The sequence below is a fragment of the Anser cygnoides genome, chromosome 13 (assembly GCF_040182565.1).
Source record: "Anser cygnoides isolate HZ-2024a breed goose chromosome 13, Taihu_goose_T2T_genome, whole genome shotgun sequence".
Classification (NCBI taxonomy): domain Eukaryota; kingdom Metazoa; phylum Chordata; class Aves; order Anseriformes; family Anatidae; genus Anser; species Anser cygnoides.
In genome coordinates this window covers 1235416-1262277 of record NC_089885.1, presented here as the reverse complement: position 1 = coordinate 1262277, position 26862 = coordinate 1235416, and the positions used below count along the sequence as shown (strand labels likewise).

General features: G+C 39.6%; 1 protein-coding gene across 11 annotated transcripts in view; it reads right to left on the bottom strand.

Annotated features, from left to right (window-relative positions):
* GRIA3 (glutamate ionotropic receptor AMPA type subunit 3) overlaps positions 1–26862 on the bottom strand; it is a 606096-nt gene that overhangs the window by 58759 nt on the left and 520475 nt on the right. For all 11 annotated transcript variants that reach the window (XR_007165837.2, XM_048070799.2, XM_067005236.1 and 8 more), the window contains 3 exons: positions 19371–19558; positions 1988–2041; positions 317–478 (listed from right to left, as the gene is read on the bottom strand). Coding sequence is in view for 10 of the 11 variants with exons in the window: in XM_048070799.2 (XP_047926756.1) it covers positions 317–478; positions 1988–2041; positions 19371–19558 (404 nt within the window). In the remaining variant the exon portion in view is untranslated. The remainder of the gene's footprint in view (positions 1–316; positions 479–1987; positions 2042–19370; positions 19559–26862) is intronic.

Genomic DNA, 26862 nt, shown 5'->3' with positions numbered 1-26862 from the left:
TTGCATTGAAAAACTAACCTAATCACCCACACCTGCACCCCAAGACTGGCTCAAGATGTTCAAGTTATAAGTTTTTATCCCCACTGCACAATGATAGGATTTGCAAGATCAAGCCTTTTACTTTTTGCTCCCATGTGGTGGGCACTTGTGTCCAACTGACAACTTTTGCCTCTTTCTTACTTCTGGAAGTGCAGTGAACATTGCAACATATTCCAGTCAGGGATCTGTATCACACGCATATACACACCTGGGGTTAAAAAACCCTAAATAATTATTAAAAGCAACTCATTTCATCTCATCCAGGTAAAACAAATACCTTTAATGGTGAGTTTTTGGCTTCTGGGAACTCCCTTTCATCGAGCCTCACCCAGCGTTGTAGAAACTGTTGAACCATTGGGTTTTCATTATTAACTATCTGAAATCCAGTAACATTGGCACCTCCATGCATTACTCTCTCCAGCACAATGTCTGTGAAACCCTGGGAGGACACATGTAGTAAACAGGAATCATTGTCATCCAAAGCCTCTTTTCTTTAGTTCAGTTTTACCTGCTAAAAACTTAGCACAAAATAATTTGATGAATTTATTTCTTGTTAGCTGAAAATATTCTACCAAGGAGACAATTGCTATCATGACAGCACATAGGATTGTGATAGTGGCATAGGACAGAATTTTAAAATGACTTCTTGTTCAGACCTTTGCGATGGAAAACTGCCCTGTTGTGGTGTGGCAGTGTGGCATATAATATTCACTGGTCAGAAAGAAAGCATTGGGGAAGCTTGAAGTACTACTTCCACTTTTCTCCTCATCATGTTGAAAACCTGTCCAAGAGCTTTGTACGGCAAAGGTTCAATGTTGGGAGCAGAAAAACACTGAACACGTATTATTCTGGGGAGGCAAAGCATGCACCTCCTTGGCAAGCAGCTGTCAGTCACAGCATCACTTAGCATTTCACTTTCAAACATAATGGTGTGATTTTCTCCCACTCTGTTGTTATTTATACCTGTGGCAGTAAATTGGTGTCTTTTTGATTAGCGTGACTTGATTGCAGTCACATTTATCTCAACGTCAGTGCTTACACATGCTAAAAGGCAACCCAGAATAAGAACCCCTGTATTTCTATGCACACTCTACAGCCTAATCAATGAGATCATGACTGCTTCTTGTAATGCAAAATGACACATTTTAAAGTCATACAGTACTTATACTAAATAAGGGGATTTAAAAATTAGTCTTTCCTGTTTTAATCACGCCAAAACGTGAATATATAGAATATTCTACTAAGTGGGATTGCTAACATCAGTGTGTGATCTTTGGAAAAGTATTTTTCTACTCACCGTAGACACAGAAATCAAAAAATTAGTCTTTCTGCAAGGATCGATTACAATATAATACTTATTCTAAGGAAATCTAGCAGATGTTGTTTCGAAGGCATTATAAACATCCTTGAAAGTAAATTTCAGATTCAATGCCAGAAGTTCTGGTACAAATAAAAATGTGCTGTCTTGTCCTGGAAGGTCAGTACATACACTGTCACCACCCTACACTCTGTAATACAAAAGAATGGCTAAATCTGTCCGGCCATTTTACTTGATGGAATTATTGTTTTCATTTGCAGCTTTTCAACACTTATATTATACATACATATTTTACAATTATTTTTCCTGGAGTGCCTAAATTTCAAATGTTGTAAAGAAGACAACAATTACCAAGTGCCTTATTTATGAGGACACAAATTAGTGGAAAACATATAATTAAATTATTATTTTAAAATTAGTGGAGGATATGACCTGCTTAGATAAAACAAAGACCATAACTGAGTACAAGTAACTATAACATACCGGTTCCAGTATTTACTGAAGCCATTTCTCAAAATCCAAGAACTTATTCATGCATTTCCTCTTTTGCTGATTAAAGTTGACACAACCTGAACAGAATATATTACCCTCTCAACCTCAGCTATATTTGTAATGAAGAAAAATTCTTACCAGGTTAGCTAACATGTAGTGATAGCCTCGAGAATGTTTGCCAAGGATTACAACCTGTGTGAAGAAAAAAGTTACATGTTATTCAGTGTATGAGGATGATTCTCAACTAGTGGAAAGTAAGCCAGAGAATGAACATTTTTGCATTCTTCTATGCCCAATCGAAGGGTAGCATGAATATTACAGACCTGTGACTTTAGAGACATGATGTAGTCGTTTGTGTTTTTTAAAACACATGGGCACTGTACAAAAGAGAATAACTCTCAAGGCTGAGATGACTCTTCTTGCAGAGATAACCTGGCAATCTCACCCTTGTCATCATAGTGCCTCCCTGCTGACTATGCTCATTTTCGTTATCATTTCAATTATTTCTGCTCTGAAATGAGGCAGCACTACATCTACCCACTTAGTAGACTCTTTTTTATGTTGTTCCTTATTTGTGGAGTACGTGAGAGGTAGGTGAGACGGTCCAGTGTTTATTACACAGTACCAGCACAGCAGGGCTCTGAAAGCACAACTAGTCCTGGGGGCTCCCTGCCAGGAGAGCCCTGGCCAAGCCTTGCCATATATCAATGCTTAAAGTTAAATTCTTGAAACTATAGGCAGTGACCTTCATCACCTTTTGACAGCCTGAAAACTTGTTATTTCCAGTGTAAATGGACACATTTGACCCTACATGTTTAGTCAAAATTTGTACTAAATATGATGCTGCACAGCCCACTAAACTAACATTTGCCCTCCCTGACCCCACTTGGCCATGTCTATGTACAAATGGTGCCATTAAATGGAATCACGAAGAGACAAAAAGCAGTAGGTTGAACTGAGCAGACAGACTCTCTAAAGATAAAGGGGATGAGTGGGAAGATAGAATTCTGCCATCCTGTGTGCTCATGTCACCACTATGCTTTTGCAGAAAGGAGACAAAAATACACTCGCCATGTTCCTGCAGCTGGCTGTCAGCTCACCAGCAACACCCTTTGTACAAGATTATGCCACTGCAGTTAGCACTATTCCATTCTTCAGGTTATAACCTCAGTAACATCCATCCAGTATCACAGCTGCTGGAATAATGTCTAGCAGCAAGAATTTAATTAATAATTGTGGTGATTATGTGTGTGTCAGGACAGAATTCAACTTACTCAGACCTTGCTGGAGTAAACTGCTAAAAGTTTATAAATAGCAAACATAAGTCTGACCATACACCATTACTGTATCACTAAGAGCAGGTCAAGTAATCAGGCGATGCTTTTTAATGGACCACTTAAGTCTTTACTAAAATCAGATGACATTTGAGTCATTTACTTTAGATATATTGAGGACCCCCTTACAGTTCTTGATTAAACTATTAAGTTCCCAATTGTCTCTTTGGGTTTGCTTGTCCTTAATAGATGCCACCTCTTTCAAATTCACATTTAATTCTGTAGAAATTTGAATACTTCCAGCAGCCTGAAAATAAATTGCTGTTCAGGTCCTCTTGAGAACTGTATATACACTCTGTTGGTAGAAAGCATCTGCTTTCCTACACTCACATTTGTTTTCTATGGAAATGTGCAGTCTTCCTTTAGATCATGTTGTGTGTGCGCTATTTGCATACTGAACTGTCTGTTTAAATTTCACCTTTAAGGCAGCAATTTACTTTTAAAAGGTTAAAGACAAAGAACTTAACAACAACAGCGTTCTTTGCCATTTTAACCTTGATAAAAAATACAAAAGCTTTTACATTTCTATCCAGAAATGCATTTATTTAAGAGAAAATACCATGACAGATGAAGTCAGAGGCTGCAAGGAAAACATACATGGAGCTGCTACAGACATCTGGAGAAATACTGCAAATAGGAAATGTAGGACTCATTAGCATAGATCAGACTCAACTTCCATCTCCTCTGTTATCATGTCTCCAAAATGGCCAGAAATAATTCTATTTAGTCCCTTAGAGAGGTCCAACATACTACAGTCAAGCTTTAATTCAAAAAGCATCTTTCAGAAATGACCTGCTAGAGTTCCTATTCACACAATCAACCACATTAGTTCATAATTATTTAACTGGATCTTAACAATGCTGTTAAAATTCACTACACGCGCTACCCTACATCTTAACAAGGATGACTCTCCTCCCCCCTCACTTTCCACCCTCTAGCAACTGCCCAGCATCTTGCAGGGAGCTGCTGGATTAGCGAGCCTAGCAGAAACAATCACAGCCATCAGGGTTACTCCTATGGGAGCATGAGATGGATAAAGATTTTTTATGAAGAAGGAAAACAGGAGTATAACAAATAAATCTCATCAACTGCTTATATATTGTGAAGCTTATATAGAAAGTGGGATATTGAATAGTAGTGGTGAATAGAAAGCCAGGATTACAGGACAAGGATTTCACAGAGCTACATGTCTTTGGTAAGTTTCACTTCCAAGACTTAATATTGCTTTCACCTTGACTGAAAGAAAAGCTTATAAGATTTTATTGTGAACAAAGGAAGAGGAAAAAAAAACTGGAAACTATCATGAATAATTCAGACTTCTGATCACACAGTTCTCGTCTTGTAGATAAAAAGATCATAATGTCAGATTTGATATAGAGCAAAAAAAGTTTTTATTTTTAATTAACTCTTTGGATGTTTCCAATCAATTAAGAAAGTCCAGAGGGAACATAATTAAAATGTATCTAGTTTTAAAATAAAAGGCATAAACTGCTGGCCAGCACGAGGCTTACTGGAAGTATGGAACAATATGCCAGATTTGAGAAATTAAATCAGCATCGCCAATTTTAGTTTTCATTTCCCTGGTGAAGCAATTTTTTGAATGAAAGCATAAAGACAACTTGGTTTTCACTGTATCAGTCATCATGATAACAAATAGGCAACTACATTTTTTTTTCCCTTAGCTTTAAATTTTTTTGTACAGTTTTTGAAGATAGCATTATAGAGATTAGCTGAACCGGCTAATGTTAAATTGGTATGAGCACCGTGACAGTTCTAAAGCAATAGTGATGATTCCCTCACGATGTAGTCCAAAGGTTATACAAGTCAGAGAGGAACAATAGTGAAATGGAAGCGAAATATCTTTAACACTAACCCCATAATTACTCTGCTACTTTTTGACTTAATCCCTACTCAAATTACAACCACAGCTATTTTGTGGTCTAGAACAAGAATCTGCTTTTTTTTGGCCATGAAAATTAAATGTTGGGGTTAAGGGTGAACGGAACAATATGAGTGTGAGATGAATTCTTAAGATGAGGAGACAGGCAAGATCTTAGATGACGATCAAGGCGCAGAAGTTGTTTTAAATGGTAGTAACAGAGACCCCAGGGTTGTGCTGGAATAGTCCTCCAAAGACTTGATGAGGAACTGGAATGGTAAAAGTACAGAACATGAAGGTGAACAGAACTAAGAGAACAGAGGAAAGGAAAGAATAGGTTGAAGGAAGAAATGAGTCTATGGGCTCAAAAGAAAAGGAGCAATTAAAGAATAGTGCAAGCTTGGCAGGTGGGGCAGAGCAGGTGTATTTTGTATATTAAAGTATCATTGGTTTGTCTTTGATTCAGGGATGGGGAAGATATTTTTTCACTTATGGATGGAGGAAATCACGGAACAGCTGAGGTTGGCAGGGGCCTCTGGAGAATGTCTATTCCAGCACCCTTGCTCACAGCAGGGCAGCTGGAGCAGGCTGCTCATGACTGTACTACATTTTGAATATCCCTGAAGACAGAGATTCCACAACCCCTTTGGGCAACTTGTTTCAGTGTCTGACTACCCTTGCAGTGTTCAAATTGTCTGACATGATCTCTAGACGCTTTTCTGCAGAGCTGCTTCCTAGCCAGGAAGGCTCTACCCAGTGTGTACTGGTGTATGGTGTTATTCTTCCTATCAAACACTCCTCCCAGTTTTGTATTATCTGCAAACTTGCTGAGAGTACACTCTGTCCTATCACTTGGATCATTAATAGAGAGTTTAAGCAGTACTGGCCCCAGTACCCTTGGGGTACTCCACTAGTAACTAGTCTCCAGCTGGATTTGGTATTGCTGATCACAAAGCCCAGGAATTCGGTCAGTTTTCTGCCTCCTTTATCTGCAATTATCAAGCCCATTGTTCCCTAACTTTATCTCCACTTATCAAGCCCAAATGTTCCCTAACTTGATACTTCTCTACCTCTACCAAGGTGAGTCTTCATTGCTCCAAACTTTGCCACTGGGACCTGGGATTCCTGAAGGCAAATCTCACCAGTAACGGCAGAGGTGAAGACGGCAATATCTTTGGAATTCTACACTAAAACATGCCAAATCAGAAAAGGTCTAGAAATGCTACTGCAGTCGCATCTCTGTGGGCTTTGATTTTGAAAAGAGTCATTGAAAAGTACAAGCTAAGAGGATATGCTTGCATTTTTATGTAGAGAAGTGGCTATTATGATTTTGGCAGCAGTGAAAGGAAAACTACCATGTCCAATTAATACCTGTTTGGAGCTCATCTTCCTTTCATTTGAATCCATTGCCATCTGGTCAGTTTAGTCTTTTTAATCAAAGCTATTTATCATCCTTTATTTACAAATCAAAGACGAAAGAAAAGAAATTAGATCACAAAAGTACAGACTACCTGTTCTACAGCTCAAAACCCTGATATTTTATGAGTCTATTAGATCTTCCCATAACATAAAATACTGATGTTGACAGGCAGTATTGCCACAAAGAAGGTCTAAAGATTTTTCCCGTGCTTTTCACTCCTGACAAGTTGCACAAATATGCCACTTAAATGGAATGACAGGCAGAGATCTGACCTGCTTCACTGTGTCTTTCCATTTCTAACATATCTGGGAACAATGAGGCAGTTTAAGTCCAGAACTCTTTTTTCCTAGGTTTTAAAAAGGCAGCAAGAAAAATGAGATTTCCTAAAAGCTCAGAGTAAAAAAGGATTTTGTCACCTTTGTTGAGGTTATTCATACATTAATTTGGGTCCCAATTTTGCAAAAAGCCCACGATTAACTTCAAGCATGTTAGCATGTCATCTCATTTTTAAGCATACATGTAAGTTTCTGAGGACAGGAGAGCTTAGTTACCTCCACATGAGCAGTAATGTTCCACTAGGACTTGCTTTCAAAATACAGTTGTGACACCTTTGCCTTCAAAGCAGTGTGCAAATGCCAGCAATGATGGCATGATGCTTGCTTTTCAGCAGCAAACACGCAAAATAGAAATATGGACACAGGTCTAAAAAAATTTCAACAGAATCATCAGGATTAGCTATCAGTGTTGATTGCTCTTTGTGGGAACAGCACGGATAACAGGCCCTTGCTATGTCAAGCATGGCAACAACTGTCTGGCAAGCCTAAATTGCCGTGGAGCACTGTCTGCTCTCCTGGTGATCAGGTCAGGCATTTTCTAGCTCGTATCCCTATTGATAGCACCACTGCACTTCCGAGGATGGAGTTACTTCAAGCTTATCTCAGATCTGAGCAGCTCCTACCTGATATTGGATTAAATGATTGAAAAGTTGTGGCAGCACCCTACTGGACCAGTGGCACTGGCTAATCTGGTCTTCAAGACCCACTTCAGAAAGGAGCATCACAGTCCAATTAGTTCAATAAAAGCTGAAGTCAAGTCCCCTAAAGTTCTCATCAGTACCTTACCAAGGATGCTTAGCTTATGTTGAGTGGCATCTGCAATGCACTGCATCTCAGCTCTGTTTCTGTAGATCAAGAAAAGAAGAAACTGAAGAAGTCCTACAGCTGGAGAATGCAGAGTCCTATTCTGGCCCCCTTCCCACTCACACAGCCCCTTGCTGTGGTGTGGGAGCTGCCCATGGGGCTTTTACAGCCACCACATTTTGGTAATCTAAGGAAGGTGCATTGTTAATACCAACATTATTGTCTACAGTGTTGTCATGTGGGCAAATGATCTGGTGAAACAGCATTTGACAGCCATACATAATCATTCCTCATTATGTTTACTTCGCACAGGTCACCCCTTGTCATGTAAATTTTCCAGACTGGAATAGGATAAATAGAATAGAAAATAGAAGCTCTTCTACAAAGTGAAAAGGATTTTCTTCATCTAACCAGATGCCAAAGTAAAAATAAGATCCCTTGTAACCTCCATTTTGCTGTAAGTTTGCAGTGTCTGCCCCCCCCCCCCTCCTTTCCCATTCACATGCAAGCTCCTGCACAATAAGCAAGTTCACTTTGAGGATTCTAAGCACGAGACAAGGTGAGATCTTCCCTGAGTAAATTCATAAGCAATAGCATGTTGACACCTTTTTGGTGTTATGATTTTGTCTCTTTCTATCACACCAATAGCACCAGCACAAATGTATGAAGCTCCAGAGGGATGAATGTGGCAAAAGATCACAGCTAGCAGTGGCCTTGTCGCAGCCAAACAGATAATACTTATCCTGCCTTTAATCCCACAGAAATAAAGCCATTTCTACCTACAGTAGAAGTGGCTCTCCTCATACAAAGGGCCATAACCTCATAATAGTAACCATAGTGCAAAACCAGTGAAGGTGATTTATTTCTTCACTTAATATTAATGGTATGAGAATCTGGCCACCAGGGATTGTGATGCTGTAAAATATGCAGTAAACAATGATTTCATTTATATGAAGAATGAGTACTATATTAAATTTGAGTTAAATATTAAATGAAGAATGTATTAAATATTAAGATGAAGATTCTACACACGTATTATTTGTTGCAGATAAAAATAACTGCATATATGGCTGAGATTAATTTATCCACCATTTCAGAGGCTTCCTGTCCTTTAGGGAATGTCGTTAATCCATGCACAGTCTGGATTGCTGGGTTTTGTATTTTTGTGCAGTGTATAGATCTAAGAATATTACTTGCATGCTGTTGCCATCATTTACATTTTTAACTACACCTCAAAACCATAATCCTACCTTTCTCTATAGCACAGATCATTAGTACGTGTCTAAAACTTTCTCTAAACAGATTTCAGCTTTACCACAATGTATCTTTTATGGGAGATAATCTCCTAGAAGACAGGAATCTCCTAACGGAAGGGACAAAAATGTGCATGGTAGAAGCGAGGACCTGAGATGCTTCTGTAGCATTTTAATAAAGTTTACCCCTCTTTAGCTCTTTTCTGTGTCTTTCTCTCTGTTGCCCTTCTCCTTGATGATTAGTCACTTCAAGAGTGAAATTTTACTTTTACGCCATCCCCATGTAGATGGTGGTCATGCATATTAGTCCTTGGAGGGTAATTAAAGGCGACATCTGAAGCTGTATCGTACTTCCTTCTCTCTCCAGAAAGCTAAACTTTTTTTTTCCCCATAACGAATATGACGTTTGCTAATTGAAGACTACTGTAGTAGAACATGCATTTAAGTCATGCATAAAAGAGTATATAAGAAATTATTTCAGCAAAATATTACAAACTGCAACATAGGTTCTGAGAGCGTGATACTTTCTTCTAATTCCTTTCAGCGTGATGACAAAGTTTTCTGTGAGTTTTCTGTGCCCTGTACTGATTTCCCTAGATTCATTTTCCTTGGTGTGATTTAACAATATTATCAGATTAACTAATCTGATGGCATAGTTATTATTAAAAGACATATATTGCAAAGGCATCAGACCCTGGAGGACACTGAGATGCAGAGTTTCGTGATCCCTAGTAACTGACATTTGTAATCACAATTGTTTACTCTTTAAGCCAAATAAAATTCATGAAATATTGAAAAAATATATGAAATCAAAAAATAAAAAATATATGAAATTTCTATCAAAATCTCTTCTTTGTTTTCATCTGTTGACAGATGAGCACAGTGTTGTATCTCTCAGGACTGCATCTCTCCTCACAAGTCCTTCAGTTCAAAGACCTTCACACAAAAATCAATCAAAACTTAAGCTATCATTCATCACTTAAAGATATTCTGCTAAATCCAAGATCAGATATACGGCTTTTTAAAGCTACAAAAAAATAAATAAAAAAAAAATGTAGTGTAAGAAAGAGATAGCCAAAATGGCCAACAGACCTTTGCCCCTTATACTACCAAGAGGTTCTCAAGAGGAGCTATTTGTTCTTACAGAGAGCTTCCCCAAAGAGATTTATGTGTTACAGAATTTTTTATTAGTGGATTCTTTGGCTTCTGGAGTGAGATTAAAGTGTAAAAATCCAGTTGTGTTCCGAAGGAATTTTTGGAGTCATATATAAGGGAAGTAAATCAATGAACTATGTTAATCTGCAGCCATGATTTCCACACACAGATCATTTTAGGAAGGAGTCCATATTTTAATTGTCCCCATAGTTCTAGTATTTTCTTTGAGAAAGATCCTATCTTGAAAGATGTTCAAAAATGAAGTGATTTTACATCCAAGGTGATTTCACAGAGATTCCAGTATTTTCTCAAGCCTCTGTGAAACCTTAATTTCAAAACTCACATGAAATTTCACAGAGACCTCAAGTCTCACAGAAACCAAACCAAAAGTAAACACGTACAGGAAATGTCAAAACACAATAAGCTTTTAGTCTTGAATGCCAGAATTGCTTTAATTCAGCACTGGCAAACCAGGCAGTGGTACTCTTCTCATCAGTTGCACCTTCCAGTCCTGCTGGTTCAATATTTTGTCTTCCTCCCTCTTTCTTGGCTATAATCTTTCTCAGGTCAGCCACTACCAGAAGGTCAGCAATGAAAGGGTTTAAGTTATGTGATCTGACATATTTTTGGTGTAATGTTGGACAATTACCTGGGTCTGAGGCTTTTCAATGGACTCTTGCCATCAAACTTCAATCATCTTTTTGATCACAGCGATGCTTTTTGATGTCTTCTCTGGAATTCTGGTATTCTTAGCAACACCCCACTTTGAAATTTTTTGAAGAGTACAATGGTGACTTATTGTAAATTTTCTGAGCAACTTTCCCCAAAGCTCAAATGACCTTTTTTGAAGCCAATTATTTTGGTACTGTATTTGGGACTCTGCAACTTGGCTGTTTCTCTACACGGATCTTCCAAAGAAACTGCAATTTATATCAGCTGATAGGAAACATACACAGAGAAAGATTATTGTATTCTGTATTCTGATATTGTATACTGCTTCTGATAAATTCTGAAACACTTAACTTTTTTGCATTTCACCTACTCAAGGGCAAGTCTCACGCATTAGTCAAGGCCCTGTGGAAATATATCCCTTGCTGCTCAAGCACCTCTGAGAAGAGACATGAGGTTTTGCTAACCTGAGAATGAATATGTAGCGTTGCTATCTCTACTCTGATATTCTAGGCAGCCCATAAGAACAGGAATTTCTGTTAACTGCTCAGGTAGGTTAAGCTCTTGGTAACCATACTTTGCACTGACACAAACACCTCTTTAAAAGATGCCAGTGTTTCTTAGTCAATTCTTACCTCAGAAAAGTTAAACAAACAGGTGCACGTGGCTGTGCAACTACAGTCAATTGCCTCTACCTAGCAACATTCACGTTTAGATTTCCTTCAGTCCACAAGGTAACCAGCTCTTATCCCAACATAATAGGGTTCCGTCACGGTAACATTCTCATGGCCAACTCTGCAGATGTTCTCTTTACTCCTGCCTCTCTGTGGTTGTGGATCCTTTCATTGTAGAGCTACAAGACCAAATTAAATATATCAAATTCAGCACTATCAAAACTGACTTCCAGACCATCCTCCTTAACTAAGTTTCACAACATCTAAAGCCCCTTTCACAAATGCTATTAACAATAGCCATCTTACATTTACTCAGAATTTTCCGAACTCTGCAGGAATCACGAATGCTTCAGCCCAGTCATACAGTGTGAAGGTATATCCTCATCATTAACAAGCAGCTTGTTAGTGGCCTTTAATGCCTCATCCCTGTGACACAGAAAATGATATCTATTTATGCCTTTTGGGTCTCTTTTGGGGTTTCTCTGAAATTGTATGTTGATAGTTCTTAAGAGTACACTCTTGCAATCACAGACGAACTTGAATAATGCTCATTTCTTCTCATATTCTGCAGGGGAAATGAAACTCCCCCAGTCATAGCTGTTCTCAATATAATAGGATGTATATAAGTTTGTGGAAAGAGAAGAAGAAATTAGGTAACCGAGACACACAGTTTTCATTTTAAAAATACATAAACTTCCCATTTTCTCTACACCTCTATTCAGCATGTCAGACCAAAACCTGTGTTAGTCCCCGGAATTGAACAAGAGCCCTTGGAAACAGAATTCTGCTTATATAAACCATTACTGCATGTCAGGATCACTTCAAACCATTATTTGGATATAACCCAGAAGTGTCGCAGTAATTCAGTCCCAATGCTCACATGAGAATCTTTTGGAGGGGGGGGGGGTTGTACTGCAGAGCACTGCCTTCAAGCAGACTGAAAAACACTGAATAGTAGCCATTCTTTTTTTTTTTTTTTCTGTAAATGGAATTTTACTGTGACTAGGATTGCATTCAATTTGCTCTTTTCAATGCTTTGAAGGAGTTTGAAAGGTTTATTCTGCTTTGCTATAAACAGCACTCTGCAATACTCCCTGTAAAGCTTGGTGCATAAATCATGAACCAAAAGAGATTACAAAGAGTTAATTTATTTTTACTAGGCTTAGCCTATGCAGCAGGGGAAGTCTTTTTACTATTATGAGGTAATAAAGTTGCAGCAATATTTTTCCTTTCTGATCCTTTACATGCATCTTCCCAGGATAAAAGATACTCAGGGTACTTTTAAAGGTGTATGCATATTTCATATTATTTTATTCATTACATATTTTGCAGGATTGAGTTTATAGTAGTACATACTCCATTATTCCTATGCATGCACATCCATGGTCTCACACACATAAATTTGATATAGTAACATCAACTTTTTTAAAGCTTGGGAACATTAATTTCCTCTAAAATTGTTATGTTGTTTTCCATCTTGCTGGTTGAATACTGTGGCATGTTGACATTTCAGGCTTAGCTGATGATTTATAGGGCCTGGTTCTTTATAAATTTACCCCAGGCTAGCCCTGGTAGTTTTAATCTACTCCAGGGAGGCTAATGGCATTGCTCTGGTATGAAGGTGGGATAAGAGAAAGGAATTGCATATGAATGCAATTACAAGCAGTGAGTGACTTGCACTGGGATGTTACTTTGCTGTATTAGGGCCTGATCCAAATCCATCTGTACTCCACAGCAAAGGCACCGCAGCTCTGGATCACACCTAGGGACCTCCTATTAGCGACATCCCCACTAGGCTGTAGCTATCAGTTGCTTGTCTCATATACCACACTGCCAACCTCTGGGCTAAAAAAGAAAGTCCCACTCTGGAAATCGGAGCTGCAGCACCTCGGTGCTCTACGAAGTGCATTTAGGAACATCTTGGTTCACGAGGAGCCCTGAGAAGCACCAGTGGTCCTCTTCCTCCCCCAGACAGGGTGATTCATAACACACTGAGGCCATTAATCCTGGCTTCGTCAGCTGGGGAAAAAAAGATGTACGCTGCTGTGTGGCTGTTCTTTTACTGAGTTAGGACTTCTTCCCTTGAAATGAACTTATGAGACACCAGGACTATCATGCTGTCTCTGGTGATGTACAACGCCTGTTTGCACAGTGGTATTGTGCTAATACTATTCATTTTGATGGTGTGTTTCCTTCCTCTCCCTGCAGTTGGTTCATCTGAATTGTTGCCAAGATGGTTGCCTTGGAAACTAATTAAGGAAAGCCTTTGGTTAGAAGCAGAGTTTAAAGCATTAAACTATTTGAGAGACAGATGCAGAAATTAAGGTAATGTCTGCAAAGATGAAAGGGTTTATCCTTTATATGGAGAAGAAAGAACTACATTAAATGCTAGGACTGAAATAAAGCAACTTCTGTACAACACTGATTTTGTAAAACCTGGACTAGACATGTGAGCGAGCGATTTTAAAATCAGACAGTGGCTTAGAAGAGGTGAAAAAAGATTCCCAGAGCTGCTAGGGATGGCAAGATGCTCAAATACAGTGGGACAAAAAAATGAGGAGATCACACGTCGAGCAAGTTCTAGCAAGCTCTCCCTTTCCCCACTAATATTCTGCATTTTCCAAAGATTTCTTGTGAATGTTGTTTTTTGGAAAGTATCAGTGGAGCTAATGAAAAACCAACTCCTGCCCCCACAGTCCAGGTATGGCATGGGAAGCATCAATGCATACATTTCCTTCCAGAGTACATTGAACATGGGAGTGAGAGGCTATCTCCGAAGGGCCCTCAGGCTTGGCTTTTCTGCCGAGACTATCAGCAAGGGTAACAATTAGTGCCAAGTGCAGAAGCAGCTCTTGGTGACGATGTGGACACAGGCTAAATAATGAGTGGGACCCTCCGAGGGCTTTGCGAGGGCAAATAGAAATGCACAAATTCTGCATGCTGAAAAGCTGCAGAGGAAGGCAAACTCTGTAGCAAAATGTGCTTTTAGTTACCTATGATCTGAAATTCAAAGCAAAGACAGTCTATCTCTGAGTGCAATGGTATCAATTTAAACATTGTCTCCAGGATGATGGTTGGCTCTATACCTGCAGCAGCGTAACTGAGAAAATATTCTGGATCACTGTACATTTAATGGCAATGCAGAGGTTGCCTTATAAATATGCCTCTAACTTCATAAAGGCATACTGCAAATGTGGTGGTAAAAATATGCAAAATATCAAAAGCAGATGCATGTGTGTGCATTGGTGTGTGTGTTTATATCCCATGAATTATCATAAAACATAAAATGAGTAATTGCTACTATTGCAGAAAATTAAAAACTCTAATGGTGACTTCAGGTTCATATGCCTCTGGCATAAGAAACCAGATTTGCTTGGCATCAGTCTTCCCCATGCAGCGGTGTGTGCATTTATGGTGGGACATTTCATATTAATTATTATTACTGATCAGCTAAGTTTAAAATTGTGCTTTAATGTGTTTTGAACATTTTCAAAATTTGTGTGCCATTACCTCAGTCATTCTGTGGGGTGACTAATACTCAAACTGTTAAATTCCTGTCATTTGGAATCTGCCTTGCATTATGAAGCCTTGATGATGGCTTGGGAGAGGCATTACTATTTACAGGCTAGAAATTCTATCCCCAGGTAGACATGAAATGTGCTATACGTGGGGCAGATTAACCCAAGATGTTGCTTCTCCCTGCTTTAGCAATCCATCTCTGGCTCTTTATTAGTTTTATAGCTGATAGCAGTAGGCCCTTCAGGCAGATACAGCTGTCAGTTTTGACATATGCCCATTTTTTACTTACCTTTTGCGAGCTGCAGTCCTGAGGGTAACTGACTCAAGTAATTCCCCTTTCCTCCCCACGTGCCATACAAACCTGAAGATGTGAGGGGAAAGAAGTGGCCTGTCATTCTGCTTTAGATCCCAGTTTCAACAATACTCATGGGCACCTAATGAAGAAATGCCCTAAATTTTAAGTTTCTAGTTGACTGGAAACATAAAAATGAACTGTACCACTTTCTGAGTGACATTACACAACATTGTACATATTGGATATTCTCTCCTTCAAGTATCCCACTGTGTTTATAGGCAGTTATTGTTGCTGTTTTTTATGTCTATTGGTGCAACGAAACGCTGCTGTTTTGTATTTACACCCCAAATAGGAAAGCTCTTGTGCAGTGAGCCCATTCTTCTGAGATCTGAACCACACTGCAGAGGGATGCAGCAGTGGCTGCACTGAAAACCTGCAGAGCATCTTCTTAATCTCGAAATTTCAGACTCAAAGGTCAAGCCATAGTCTGTGCTTGCACTGGACAGAGTTCAGTCAATCAGATTACCCTTCTTAATCCTATGGATGCTTTGCTTCAAGTCTCCTTCAGTGGTTTGCCTGTCATTGTAAAATTTTGGGGACTGCATTCTCTACTATAATATTACTTCTGCTTTGTGAGATGCCTCCACTCAGAAGAGATTGCCTTGGAGTCTAACCTATATGACTATGTTTAGAGATAGTGTCCTTTTGATAAAAGCATGCAGTCTCTGGAATAATCAGGTCTTTTGTAAAGTTTCAGCATTTTGATCCTGAATAGAGTTTCTTCCTCCTTATTTTCCCTCAGGAGTTTTACTTCTAAATGGATACAAAGCCACTCTAGTCTGAAATACAGCTTGTTATCTTGGGAATAAGAAAAACCTATTTCTTAACTCAAAAACATGTCTCTAAATACATAGTTGAACAGGCTAAAGTTTACTGTTAGTTCTCAGAAGAAAACGTTCTTCTGTTTATGAGAACAAAATTTTATATCTATCTGTGAAGGAATACTGGAATATTTTAGCATCAAGGGACAAGAAGTGTGGGGAGCTTATGAATTTTGCATGACATAAGTGTTGCTATCTGTATGCTTGAGAGGCCACTAGATGATTAAATTGGATATAGTTTTGTTGTGCAAGGAGGGATATGGATCCACATGGTTATAGAACTATAGGGAAAATAAAGAAACAGATTGTAACCAAGAGGATGACTATTAATCTCTCTGCTTCCTCTTACTCTGCAGCTGAGGAGACAGGGCCAGAGGTGATTTGGGCCAGGCATCCACCTTTAGGACACAACATGGGGTCACGCACAAGGTTCTCTGGATGTGGAGCGAAACCAGAGGTGCTGCAGAGGGAAACCTGGCACAAAAAAAGGTTACCCAGGAAGAGCAGGAGCTGAGGTGTTCTCTTTCTCCTCCCTTACATTTACATACCAGGAAGAGACAGGAGAGAGACATCCTTTCCTGGGTACCAGCCAGCCCCGAGAAGAGAAACACCTCGTATGATAGGTATCAGCTTTTAGAAACATAAGGATATACAGATGTGCCAGATGCTAGAGGTATATGGAAGATTGAAGGTCATTGTCTCACGTATCTGCATATCACTGGAGGAAGGTACAAAGTATTCCAAGCAGGACCTGAAGTCCCAGAAGAAAATCCTCAGATAGGTAATTGGCTTTAGATAAACTTACACCTTTGGAAGAGAAATGCACCCTAGCTTGAGCTGGTTGAAGAAAGCATCAAAGGAAGAGAACTGTACAAACTGACCAGCCTAACACAGAAGAAGAGGTCGTTCTTATTTAATCTGAGCACTAACACGAAGCCATGATATGTAGTTTCTGCAGCAGAGAACTGACAAGCTTGCCGAATGGCCTGGCCAGGAGCCCAAAAGTCTGATAGCGAGCTCAGCATGTGCGCAGACTGTTTAGTGCTTTCCAGACTGTTTATTTCTGCTGTGACTTTTGCTCTTAAGTAAGTCCTATTTACGTTTCTCAAGTCCAGGGTCTCTGACAAGTGCTGCTGTTGTCCCTGATGGAATGAAATGGCTAAACCTATGCCAGCTCAGTGGGAAGAGTTTGTCCTCCCGTGCTTTGCCATCACAGGCAGGGAGGCCTGGCTTCCCCTTGCCCTCACTGGGAGAAAGCTTTAAGGCTACCTGCAGCTGTGCAGTCAGCATGCTGTTAACGTGCGCAGATGGTACTGCCTCTTAGCTGAGCAGACTTTCTAGACACCACACAAAGCACTGATTTGACTTTCTAAACTGCAATGAAGCACGAGATTTGAAATATGTAAATCCAGCGTTACCTTTCCCCGCGATGGTATGCTATCAGCAAACACAGTTGGCTATAAAGAAGACAACTCACCACTCCCTTGAGCAAACTGGCTGGCTGGATTTCAGTACTGCACGTGTTTGTGAATTCTTTTAGCTACCTTATGTGAAGATAACAAGGCAAGCAGAGGGGATGGAGAAGGAAAAGCCTAAAACCAGTAATTGTTCAGCTCTCAGCCTAGGGTCCACTAGTACTGACTTTCCCTGCAGAAACTCATGTCACTGCTCTAGGGTCTCAGATTAACAAAAATAGCTCTGGAAACTGTTGCCAGAAGGTATTTTTAGCATAAGAAGCATCAGCTTGGGATCTGCTTGGACAATTCTTTGAAGTGAATGGTCCCAGTGAAATAAATGGGAAAATACTCCAATGAAAGTGCTGCATAACTGGAATCCTCTTGTATGACTGCTAACAAGACAGGATTACTACTAGAGTATTTATCTCAGAAGCTATGTTTGATTTGCTTTACTACCTAGTTTTGTTTCCTAAACAAAAAGTTGTAAATCCATTTTTGGTACTGCAAATTCAAACAATTGTGTTCATAAGGTACCTTCAATTAAATTAAGTAGAAATAATCCTATTACATCCGTAGGGCAACATACATGACATAGAATTTGTGTGTGAAAATGTCTTATGGATTTGGTTGAAAAGCAATGGACTGATTATATTTAACTGCTTGGCTAAAACTGGCTGAGTCATAAAATCCAACTGCAAGAAAATTTTAAGATCTTCCAGAAATATTTGAGACAATTTAGGACAAAGATTTCATGAAAACTAATTTCAAAAGACGCACATCAGTGATACACCTTAAGGCTTGATTGGAACTGAATACCTTGAGAAGAAACTCAGCAAATAAATACATCTTTTCCATTTTCTAGGGTTTGTTTATGGCAGTGAGGTCAGTTTGCTACTAGTTTACCATACAACAATTCTAAAAGACATGCTAAAGCTTTATGAAATTTAAATGCTACTTTTGATCTACTCTATACCTTAAACCCACAGTAAATTTATGAAGTGGCAATAATCAGAGAGCCTTTCAGTCTTAATATAAGCAAATCCCCGCATGCTAATGAATAAACAATCTGCATGGACTTGGTCCTGTACCAACCCCACCTTTGCTTCAAGCCAGGCAGCAGGGACCTGTCCTGCTTCTGCTCCCTGGGATGTGTCTGTGTCTCTGTTATGATATGATCTCTTCTAGCATGTTGCACAGCACAGACGGGGATGCAGGCATGTTGGGGGCACCCTGTCATGGTCGGGGTATGGCCATTCCCCTGGGGCAAAGCAAACACTTAGAAGGCTGTGCAATAGCAAACCAGTCACCCCAAACTCAGTCCTCCCCAGTAAAGGTGTTTGAATTTAAGCCTGTCAACAGTAATACCTGTGGAGACAGAAGGGATTAATGTCCCCCAGAGTGCCAATAAACAGTTCGGACTGCCAGCTGAATTTTTCATTAGCAATATTTCCATTTGAGAATTCTTCAGCATGATTCAAACTACTTCACTGGCTTTTTATTTCCTGTCTCACGTTCCACTTAACAAACCACACCTGTCTTGCAATCCCTGCTGCCAGTAATGTTGCCCTGGCAGCTGAGGTTTTAGGATCTTAACCTACTTAAAAATAATTCATTATTAACATTTCGCAAAAAATATCACAGAGACATTTCCTTGTAGGTTACATGTAAGTGCTGCCACCAACTACGAGCATCGGTGAAGAATTTTAATTTTACTAGGTAACTGGCCAATCACTGGAACTCAAATCTCAATGAACATTCAATTAATTTCTAGAAATAGATGCTTCTGGAAACACAAAGGAAGTCTGTTATATAGAGACCACAATGCCTGAAAAACTTAAAAACATACCTGTTCCAAAATGGTGTTTATTCTGTCTACTTCACAGTCAATTAAGTATCTTTTTTCTTGTCGCCTGTCCATCTCCTCTATAATTCTTCTGAATTCTTGAACATCCTTTATGCTTCCTACAGATCTGGCTGTCACTTGCCAGTTGTTCTGAACTGCTGCTTCCATAATTGCCTGGAGAATGGAAAATCCTGTAGGGGAAGAGACAGTACAGCCATTTAAAAACAGAACAAATATAAAAAACTAATATAAAAACATTTGGATGTTTGACAAAGGGTTCACAAAAAAATTATGCCATCTAAAGGGACACAGACTCATTAATAGCCTGCAATTGCTTCATTACTTGAGAAAGCAACAGTGTTTCCTATTTCTGCTATGCCACTGCCAAAGTCACTGACTTCAGCAGAATTGTTTGTCAGTATATTACTGTGAGGCGTATCAGAATCTGTCCAATATATCATATTATGACCCTCTCAGGGATGTTTATGGTTGTGCTGGGGTCTATGCCAGCTGAGAATAGGAGCCTGCAGCCATTACTTGGGCAAAAGTCCATCAGTTTCAAGAACCAGACAGAAGGGGTAATTTGCCTGTGCAGACTGCAGCGATGGGTCATTAACTGGCAAAGATCCAAGCACTGCACAAGAATGCCAATTAAGTCATTGTACTGGTTATTGGAGCCCTGAACCACGGGAGAATATTTTACTGATGTTCACTTTGATTTCAAAAAATGTTTTTAAATAGAGAGTGTATCAGGATTAACTACATTTTCAATGCTTACACTGAGGTAACACCAACTCATTTAGCACCTGAAACAGAGGAGAGAAGCAGCATGGACTCACCAAAGCCTGCACTGTGAGGAATTATACCAGCAACAGCATTTCATTTCTTGTGAACAGCTGTGCCTGGGCTGCAGACAGAACTCAAGTAAAATCCCCAAGTGAAAGATGGTGGAACTGGGAACGGTAACCTTCAAGTCATGCTATGTAAGAACCATTGATTTGCATCCCCTTATCATATGACGTAGTTGAGAATTTGGTGAATTACTTGTTTTGATTCAGGGAAATTCAATTTTTTGCATCATTCTAATTGTTTCAAATCTGGGTGGATGCCAGTCAATGACAGAGTCCATCTACCCCAAACCCATAAAGTGGTTTCCAGTGTGGTTTATTTGTACAGAAGCATCCACATGAGCTATGTTTCTGTTCAGATAATTTATATGCAGAACTTTCAGTCCGATCATTTAGTCATACTGCGGATTTCTCCAGCCAGGCTTGAGAAGCTGAGAATGCCTTTACACCTACAAACACGTTCATAAACATACATGCTCAACAGATCAATTCACTGTGCTCTGCGATAAATAGTTCCCTGTGCTCCCAAAACTGAAAAGACTTTGAGCTCCACAAAAACAAAATATTCCCTGTTTTAAATTGTACCAATAGCTATCCTGAACTCAGCTGTCATTGTAGGGCTACAGTGACAACAAACAACTTGTGCTGGAGTCTGATATTCCGCAGCCTGCACTAAATTTGTCGTGACTGTCTGAAGCCAGGAGTCACATCATTATGGATACAAACAAGTAAAGAGGGTGATTTTCTAGACTGCAGTTAGATTATTATAATTTACCATGTGACTTCCTTAAGTCTCACTCAAATGTCCTCACTTTCCCAACGCAGCCTCCTTGATTCTTAATGTGTTTCCTCACATTAATGTGTTTTATTATCCCATGAAAGGTGGTGACAATTAATACGTACACTGGTTGGGAATTCTTTCTGGCATCTTCTTTCCCCTGAGACTACTAAAAGGGAGGCATTTACATATGTATAGTACAATGAACTCAGTCTTCCTTAACATCATATTCTACAAAAATGGCTGTGATGTCTGTGACAGCATTATGATTCCATTACATGTAGGAGGAAGATCTAAGCCTAAGATATTTGGTTGGCTACAAATGAGGAATTTTGATGTGGGAGCATAAATACTACTAATGGGGATTTACAAATACTTTGGGTATAAAGATATGTTTTAAAAAAGAAGTGATTCCAGTAAGTAATGTATATTTACAACTTTGTTTCATCATTCATATGATGTGTAAGCATGTATCATGGTAAGTCTATTTTTTTCACTCAGAATTGAATAAAATGGTTCAACGGACTATAAAAACATGACAAAGAAAATCAATAGCTCTGTTTTTCACTAGTAACATATAAAATTATGAATTGTCTAAAGGAAATGAAATGAAAATGAACATGCTGGAGTACAGGTGCCATTGACTGACTGCCATATACCCTGGGTTCAGTTAACATTTTTGAGTCAGAGCTCATTTTGTCAAGCCTTGAATACCTCTGAAGAAAAGTGGGCAATTTTCCTAATTTTGTTCAATTGCATGTTTGTGGGGTGGGGTGGTTTTGCACACGTGTATTAGTCAGTGGTGAGCATTTCAAGAAAGAGAAGAGCAAGGTTACTCAGCAGCATTTCTCTGCATGAAAATACAACCATACAAGTCTTAGTGCAAAACCAGTTCTGGAGCTTCATCATTTCTTACTTCTCTACCTCCTGTTCTCCTTGTCACACGAAATCTTTATAGCCACAGTCCCCTTTATCCTCGTCAGTTTTTGAAATCTCCCCTGTGGTCACCATCTGCACTGTGTCAACTAGCTTTTCATGGGACATCTTCCTCTAGGAAGGCCAGTCCTCTAATCCTGCCCAAAGCCCATTCCTCTTTCTTTTCAAAAACACCGTCCACCCTTCCTGCTTTCAGAGAGGCAACCGAGTTGTTTCTTCAGAAGCGCATGTTCCCAGTTCCCAGGCTCTGATCTCTCTCCATGCCGATTGCCTTCGGCACCATTTACTACATTTTACATTGCTACCTGTTACGTGGTATTTCTGTAAACAACACGTTCCAGGCTTCAGCTGTACTTTACCATTAAGAGCTCTGTTACATAAGCTGCGTGATTGTATAAATAAAAGGACCATTTTATCTTCAGATGTGAATTTCTTTTGCTCCTTAACACAACAACGCGAGCTGTGCCTGTTCTGGGGCACTGCTTTGGTAAACAGAGGGGAAATCGTACTCTCTGTTTTGTGACCAGACCCGTGCACTGAGCTTTTCCATTTCCTGCCCTCCGGTAAGCACACTGTGAATGCTGCACAAGAGATGCTTGCCCCGAGCACCCTGGAGGTGCTGAACTCTCATGAGTGCCTCTCATCTCATTCACCCTACAGGAAACCAGCCAGCCACTGCAACTATCTCTGTTTTGTAGTTTTTTCTATGGTCTGCATCAGATCTATCCAGAAAGGCTAAAGGACTGATAATCCACAACAGCTCTGCAAAGAAGCCGTGCAGGAAAGGTTTTTGTTAATACTGTTGCTGGTTTATACTACTTCAAATGCTAAAGCCAGAAAATATCAGATAAGGCAAGAAAAACTGACTTCCTTCTAGGCAATGACAGCATCTAAACAGGCTCACGACACCATTACTAAAATTCAGTGATTGTTCATTCTACAGTCATTAATATAAACACAGACAAGAGGAAAAAGTCATTCAGACTCCAGCCTGATCCTTCAAACTCTTTTTTTCTCAGTCTGACCTTGGATGTGAAAAAGAAACAGGATGGAAGACATATTTCTCTGGAAGAGCTATTTCTGAGGCTACCTTTTCTGATGGCACCACATCCCTTTGCTGCACTACATTGTTAATGTGTTGGCATTACTGATTTACAATTATGTCTGGTCACTTGATGGCAATGTCCACACTTGCCAGGTCAGATAAAAGACCCACATTATATTCTGGTTCCTTCTAGCCATGTACTGGGGAGTGGTTGTGATTGTCAAATGCAATCATGCAAGCCAATCTTATCTGCACCTACCAAATGCACAGGCAATCCTGGTCTTAATATTCAAGTGTGTCATTGTCTGGCTTATTCTTAAAATAGTGATGACTTAAAAAAGCTAGCCCTCATCTAACCAGTCCACAAAATGATGGGCTGAAGGCAACTATAGCAATAAAACTAGAACAAAAACAAGTGCCCAGCTCACCACTCAGTGAACTGGAACAAGTATTTTGATTTTTGCTGACTGAGGCTTGCAAAAGAGGGAAAATATTCAATAGGAATTTCCCTCAAAGCATGGAAAATATCATTTGTTGCAATGCTGTATCTGTGCATTAAACATCCCAGACAGAATTACACTCTTGGCAGTCCTCACTGCAGCTGGACTGAGACACTCATACGTCCAGTATCTTCATACTTCTGCCAGGGAACAAAAGCCTGTATCTTTCTCTTTCAAATCATTCCTCTGATACAAGGATGTCTCAACTGACCCCACTAAAACAGGTGAAGAGGACATTTCACTCCTTTTCATCTGTCTGTGAAGCTCATAAAACTTTTCCCACATCCACATAAGCAAAATTCATCCGAGCAATTTGCTCAGCCAAAAGAAATTCTACATTTATCATCATTGAACTTATTTAAATAACAGCAATCATTAATGTTTCATGAGGAAATGACCACATTGGAATGTCTGCAGCATCACGTGAGCTCTCACAAGTGACACCAAAGCACTACTGAGAAAAAATTAGGAGTGATGTAAATAACTCCTTTTCTGAATGTTCCAGGTAAGATCTTGGACCTTAAACTCCTATTAGAAATGAAAAAATCTTTGCTTGCAGTCCCTCTTTCTTTTGCCTTGCTTAGTACTGAAGATCTTCAAGGGGTATCTTTTCCTGGAAGGCAGCATGTTTGTGCCAGCTGAATGAACATCAGTGCTGATACGAATACTTGTGTTTTCAATCTGTGACATGATCCAAAGAACTAAGATTCTGGTTTATGAGTGAACTTCAGGGATTTAGGTGTGGACTCACATTTGACAAGGGCACAATGAACTCACCAGGAAGGAGGCCATCAAGGCAAGTGCTTCTCCAAGCAAACAAATTCTGTGATGCCAGCTTACATTAAAGCGTACCAGAGGTCTGAAAGCGGAGATACGCTTACATATTCTGTGTGCTTGGCACTGGGCCTAGCACTAATTTAAAAGCAAACAGCTCAACATATTAGGTATGACTAAAAAACATGTACCCAGCCCAAAATACACGCCATCATTCAAAATCCAAACATGTCAGTTAGGTAAGTATCCTTTGCCTAACTTGTGTCCATGTAATGATTTTACAGTGGTGGAAGAAGCAATGAACAAGCTGCTAAAATTGGTCACCAGGAAGAGATGTAGCAATGAGTAGTACACTGGAGTGCTCCCTCATCCAACAGGTGCAAGTTCAAATCATTAAATAAAAGTTGAATAAACACATTACATCTGTTTTTGATCTGATCACCTCTATCTGGCAACCAACACGTGATGTGTTGCACTCTGATGTTCTGGTATCAGACAACCTTCTAGACCAAGTCGCAAACACACTCTATTGTTTTTTTCTTCTGCTTTTTCTATTTGGTAAACCTCTAGTCTATCCTGTACACATATTATATTACTGCAAACTGTCATCCATAAACACAGAAATCTACACAGACATGTCAGCTTGGTTGTGTGAATGTGAACTTGCCTGGCTCTAAGGGAGAATTTACAGGAACCATCTGGTCTGCATTTGTTCAGAATGGGATGTAGCTAAACATGTAGGAATTCAGACCTGCTGAATGCAAGAAAAAGACTTTTTTTTTTTTTTAAATAAAAAGAAAAAAAAATTCTTTCTGAATGCTTTTCACCTTGATCCATTCTTCTATAACACTCTTGCATCTCATTCACCCCACATTTTACTCAAGTTTTAGGTCAGTGCAACTCAGTGTTTTTGAATGCAGCTGTGCCATTGTAAAATGAGAGTAATGCAGTAAGGAACCAAAGAGCACAATAACCAAGGTCAGACGTAAAGATGCCATAAGCAATGCTGTCACTTCTGTAAGAGAACTTTTACATATGACTTTCACAACGATGTTGGCAGGTCTCCTAGCATATGACAGATAGGTATACCTCAATACAATAATATGATCTGAAGTTTATCGAAACAGCTGTGTTCTAGTTTTAGCCTTGCCACGTCAATCTTTATTTCAATTTTTCCAAATGAAGAATAATACTTGAGCTATTACAGTCTCCTGGATGCAGATGGGTAACAGAAAACAGATGAAATAGAGACATTTTAAAACAAGACTACGTTCTGCTTGAGGAAAATATAACAGGTAAACAATTGTGCAGAGAAGACAGAAGAACTAGCACAGAAGATCAAAGAAAAAAATGTATTTTGGGAAGTGACAGAAGGTGAAGAGCGATGTGTTGTTTAGTGGGCACAGGCTGTAGGGTATCATTTGTGTACTTATTATTAAGAACTTTTGATGCTGATGCTATCAGAAGGCTGACAGAGGTAGTGGTGAGGGCATGCTGTCACCAGAGGATGATGAGATTTGGGAGGTGTGGGCCTAGGGCTAGGGAAGGAAATCCCTCCCAAAAGGAAAACATTTTTTACAAAATGCAAATGGTGAAATGGTAAAACTACATTAACATTAAAAATAATTAACTTCCAAATTTCAGGAAATCTTCATACAAATAATTAAACTGCTTAAGTACAGAGTGATTTCATTTGCCAAGTTCTACACTGAATCCAGGGCTTTCAGGTCTCTCTCCAGCAGACCTGAAAGCCTGAAACTATGAAGCAAGGACAACACTGTCATAAATATAGCGGGATTCAAAACTTGGAGTTTAACTCCAATGATATTCCTGCCCAACACCAATTTCCCTGAGTGCTCTGAATTGTCCAGCAAGGGCACACTCCAACTGACATCAGCAAATTCAGAATAAACCATTTGTTTTGTACCGTCCTGCATCCTACTGGTGTCAGGAAACCAACAACATGTATCATAGCCTTGTCTAAATGCATCCTTCTGTAGTGGCTCCACTCATTCTGTTCACCTGTGACCACTTCTAACCCCCTGATCATACTGTTTAGGAGCCCCGTTTACTGCCTCTAAAGGGAGCGAGCTGGAATGTGTCCACACCGTGCTCTGGGGCCTGCAGAAGATCTTTGGGGCAAAAATGGAGAAATCAAGATATTACCAACCACTTCCTTCAGACCACTAAAGCTGGGTTCTGTCATTACTCCCATCCACTGGTTACTGAAGAAACCAGATCTGGCCACCCTGGACAGAACCTCAGCCGTAATCCTCTTGATGTCAGATGCCATCAAGTTGACCAAAGTCAGGCCTAAGTGAGATGCTTTAGCCTTAGTCTGTCCTTAACTCCAGGCACATTTGGATGACCACCTCTTAGGTTTTCTTTCTAGTTGCAAGAGAGACCATGCAAAAGCAGTGCCATTTTTCTATATCTGTAACACAGAAAATCAGCGGAAGATTATACAGACATGAAACAGTGTAAGGCATCATTTTGTAGGAATCACTCACAACCTGTACCTGTAATTGAGAAACTAAAAGAGAACAAAAATCCCAACTTGTTGACTAGCACTCAACTGATGAGGCTAATTACTGCACTTTAAAAATACATACCT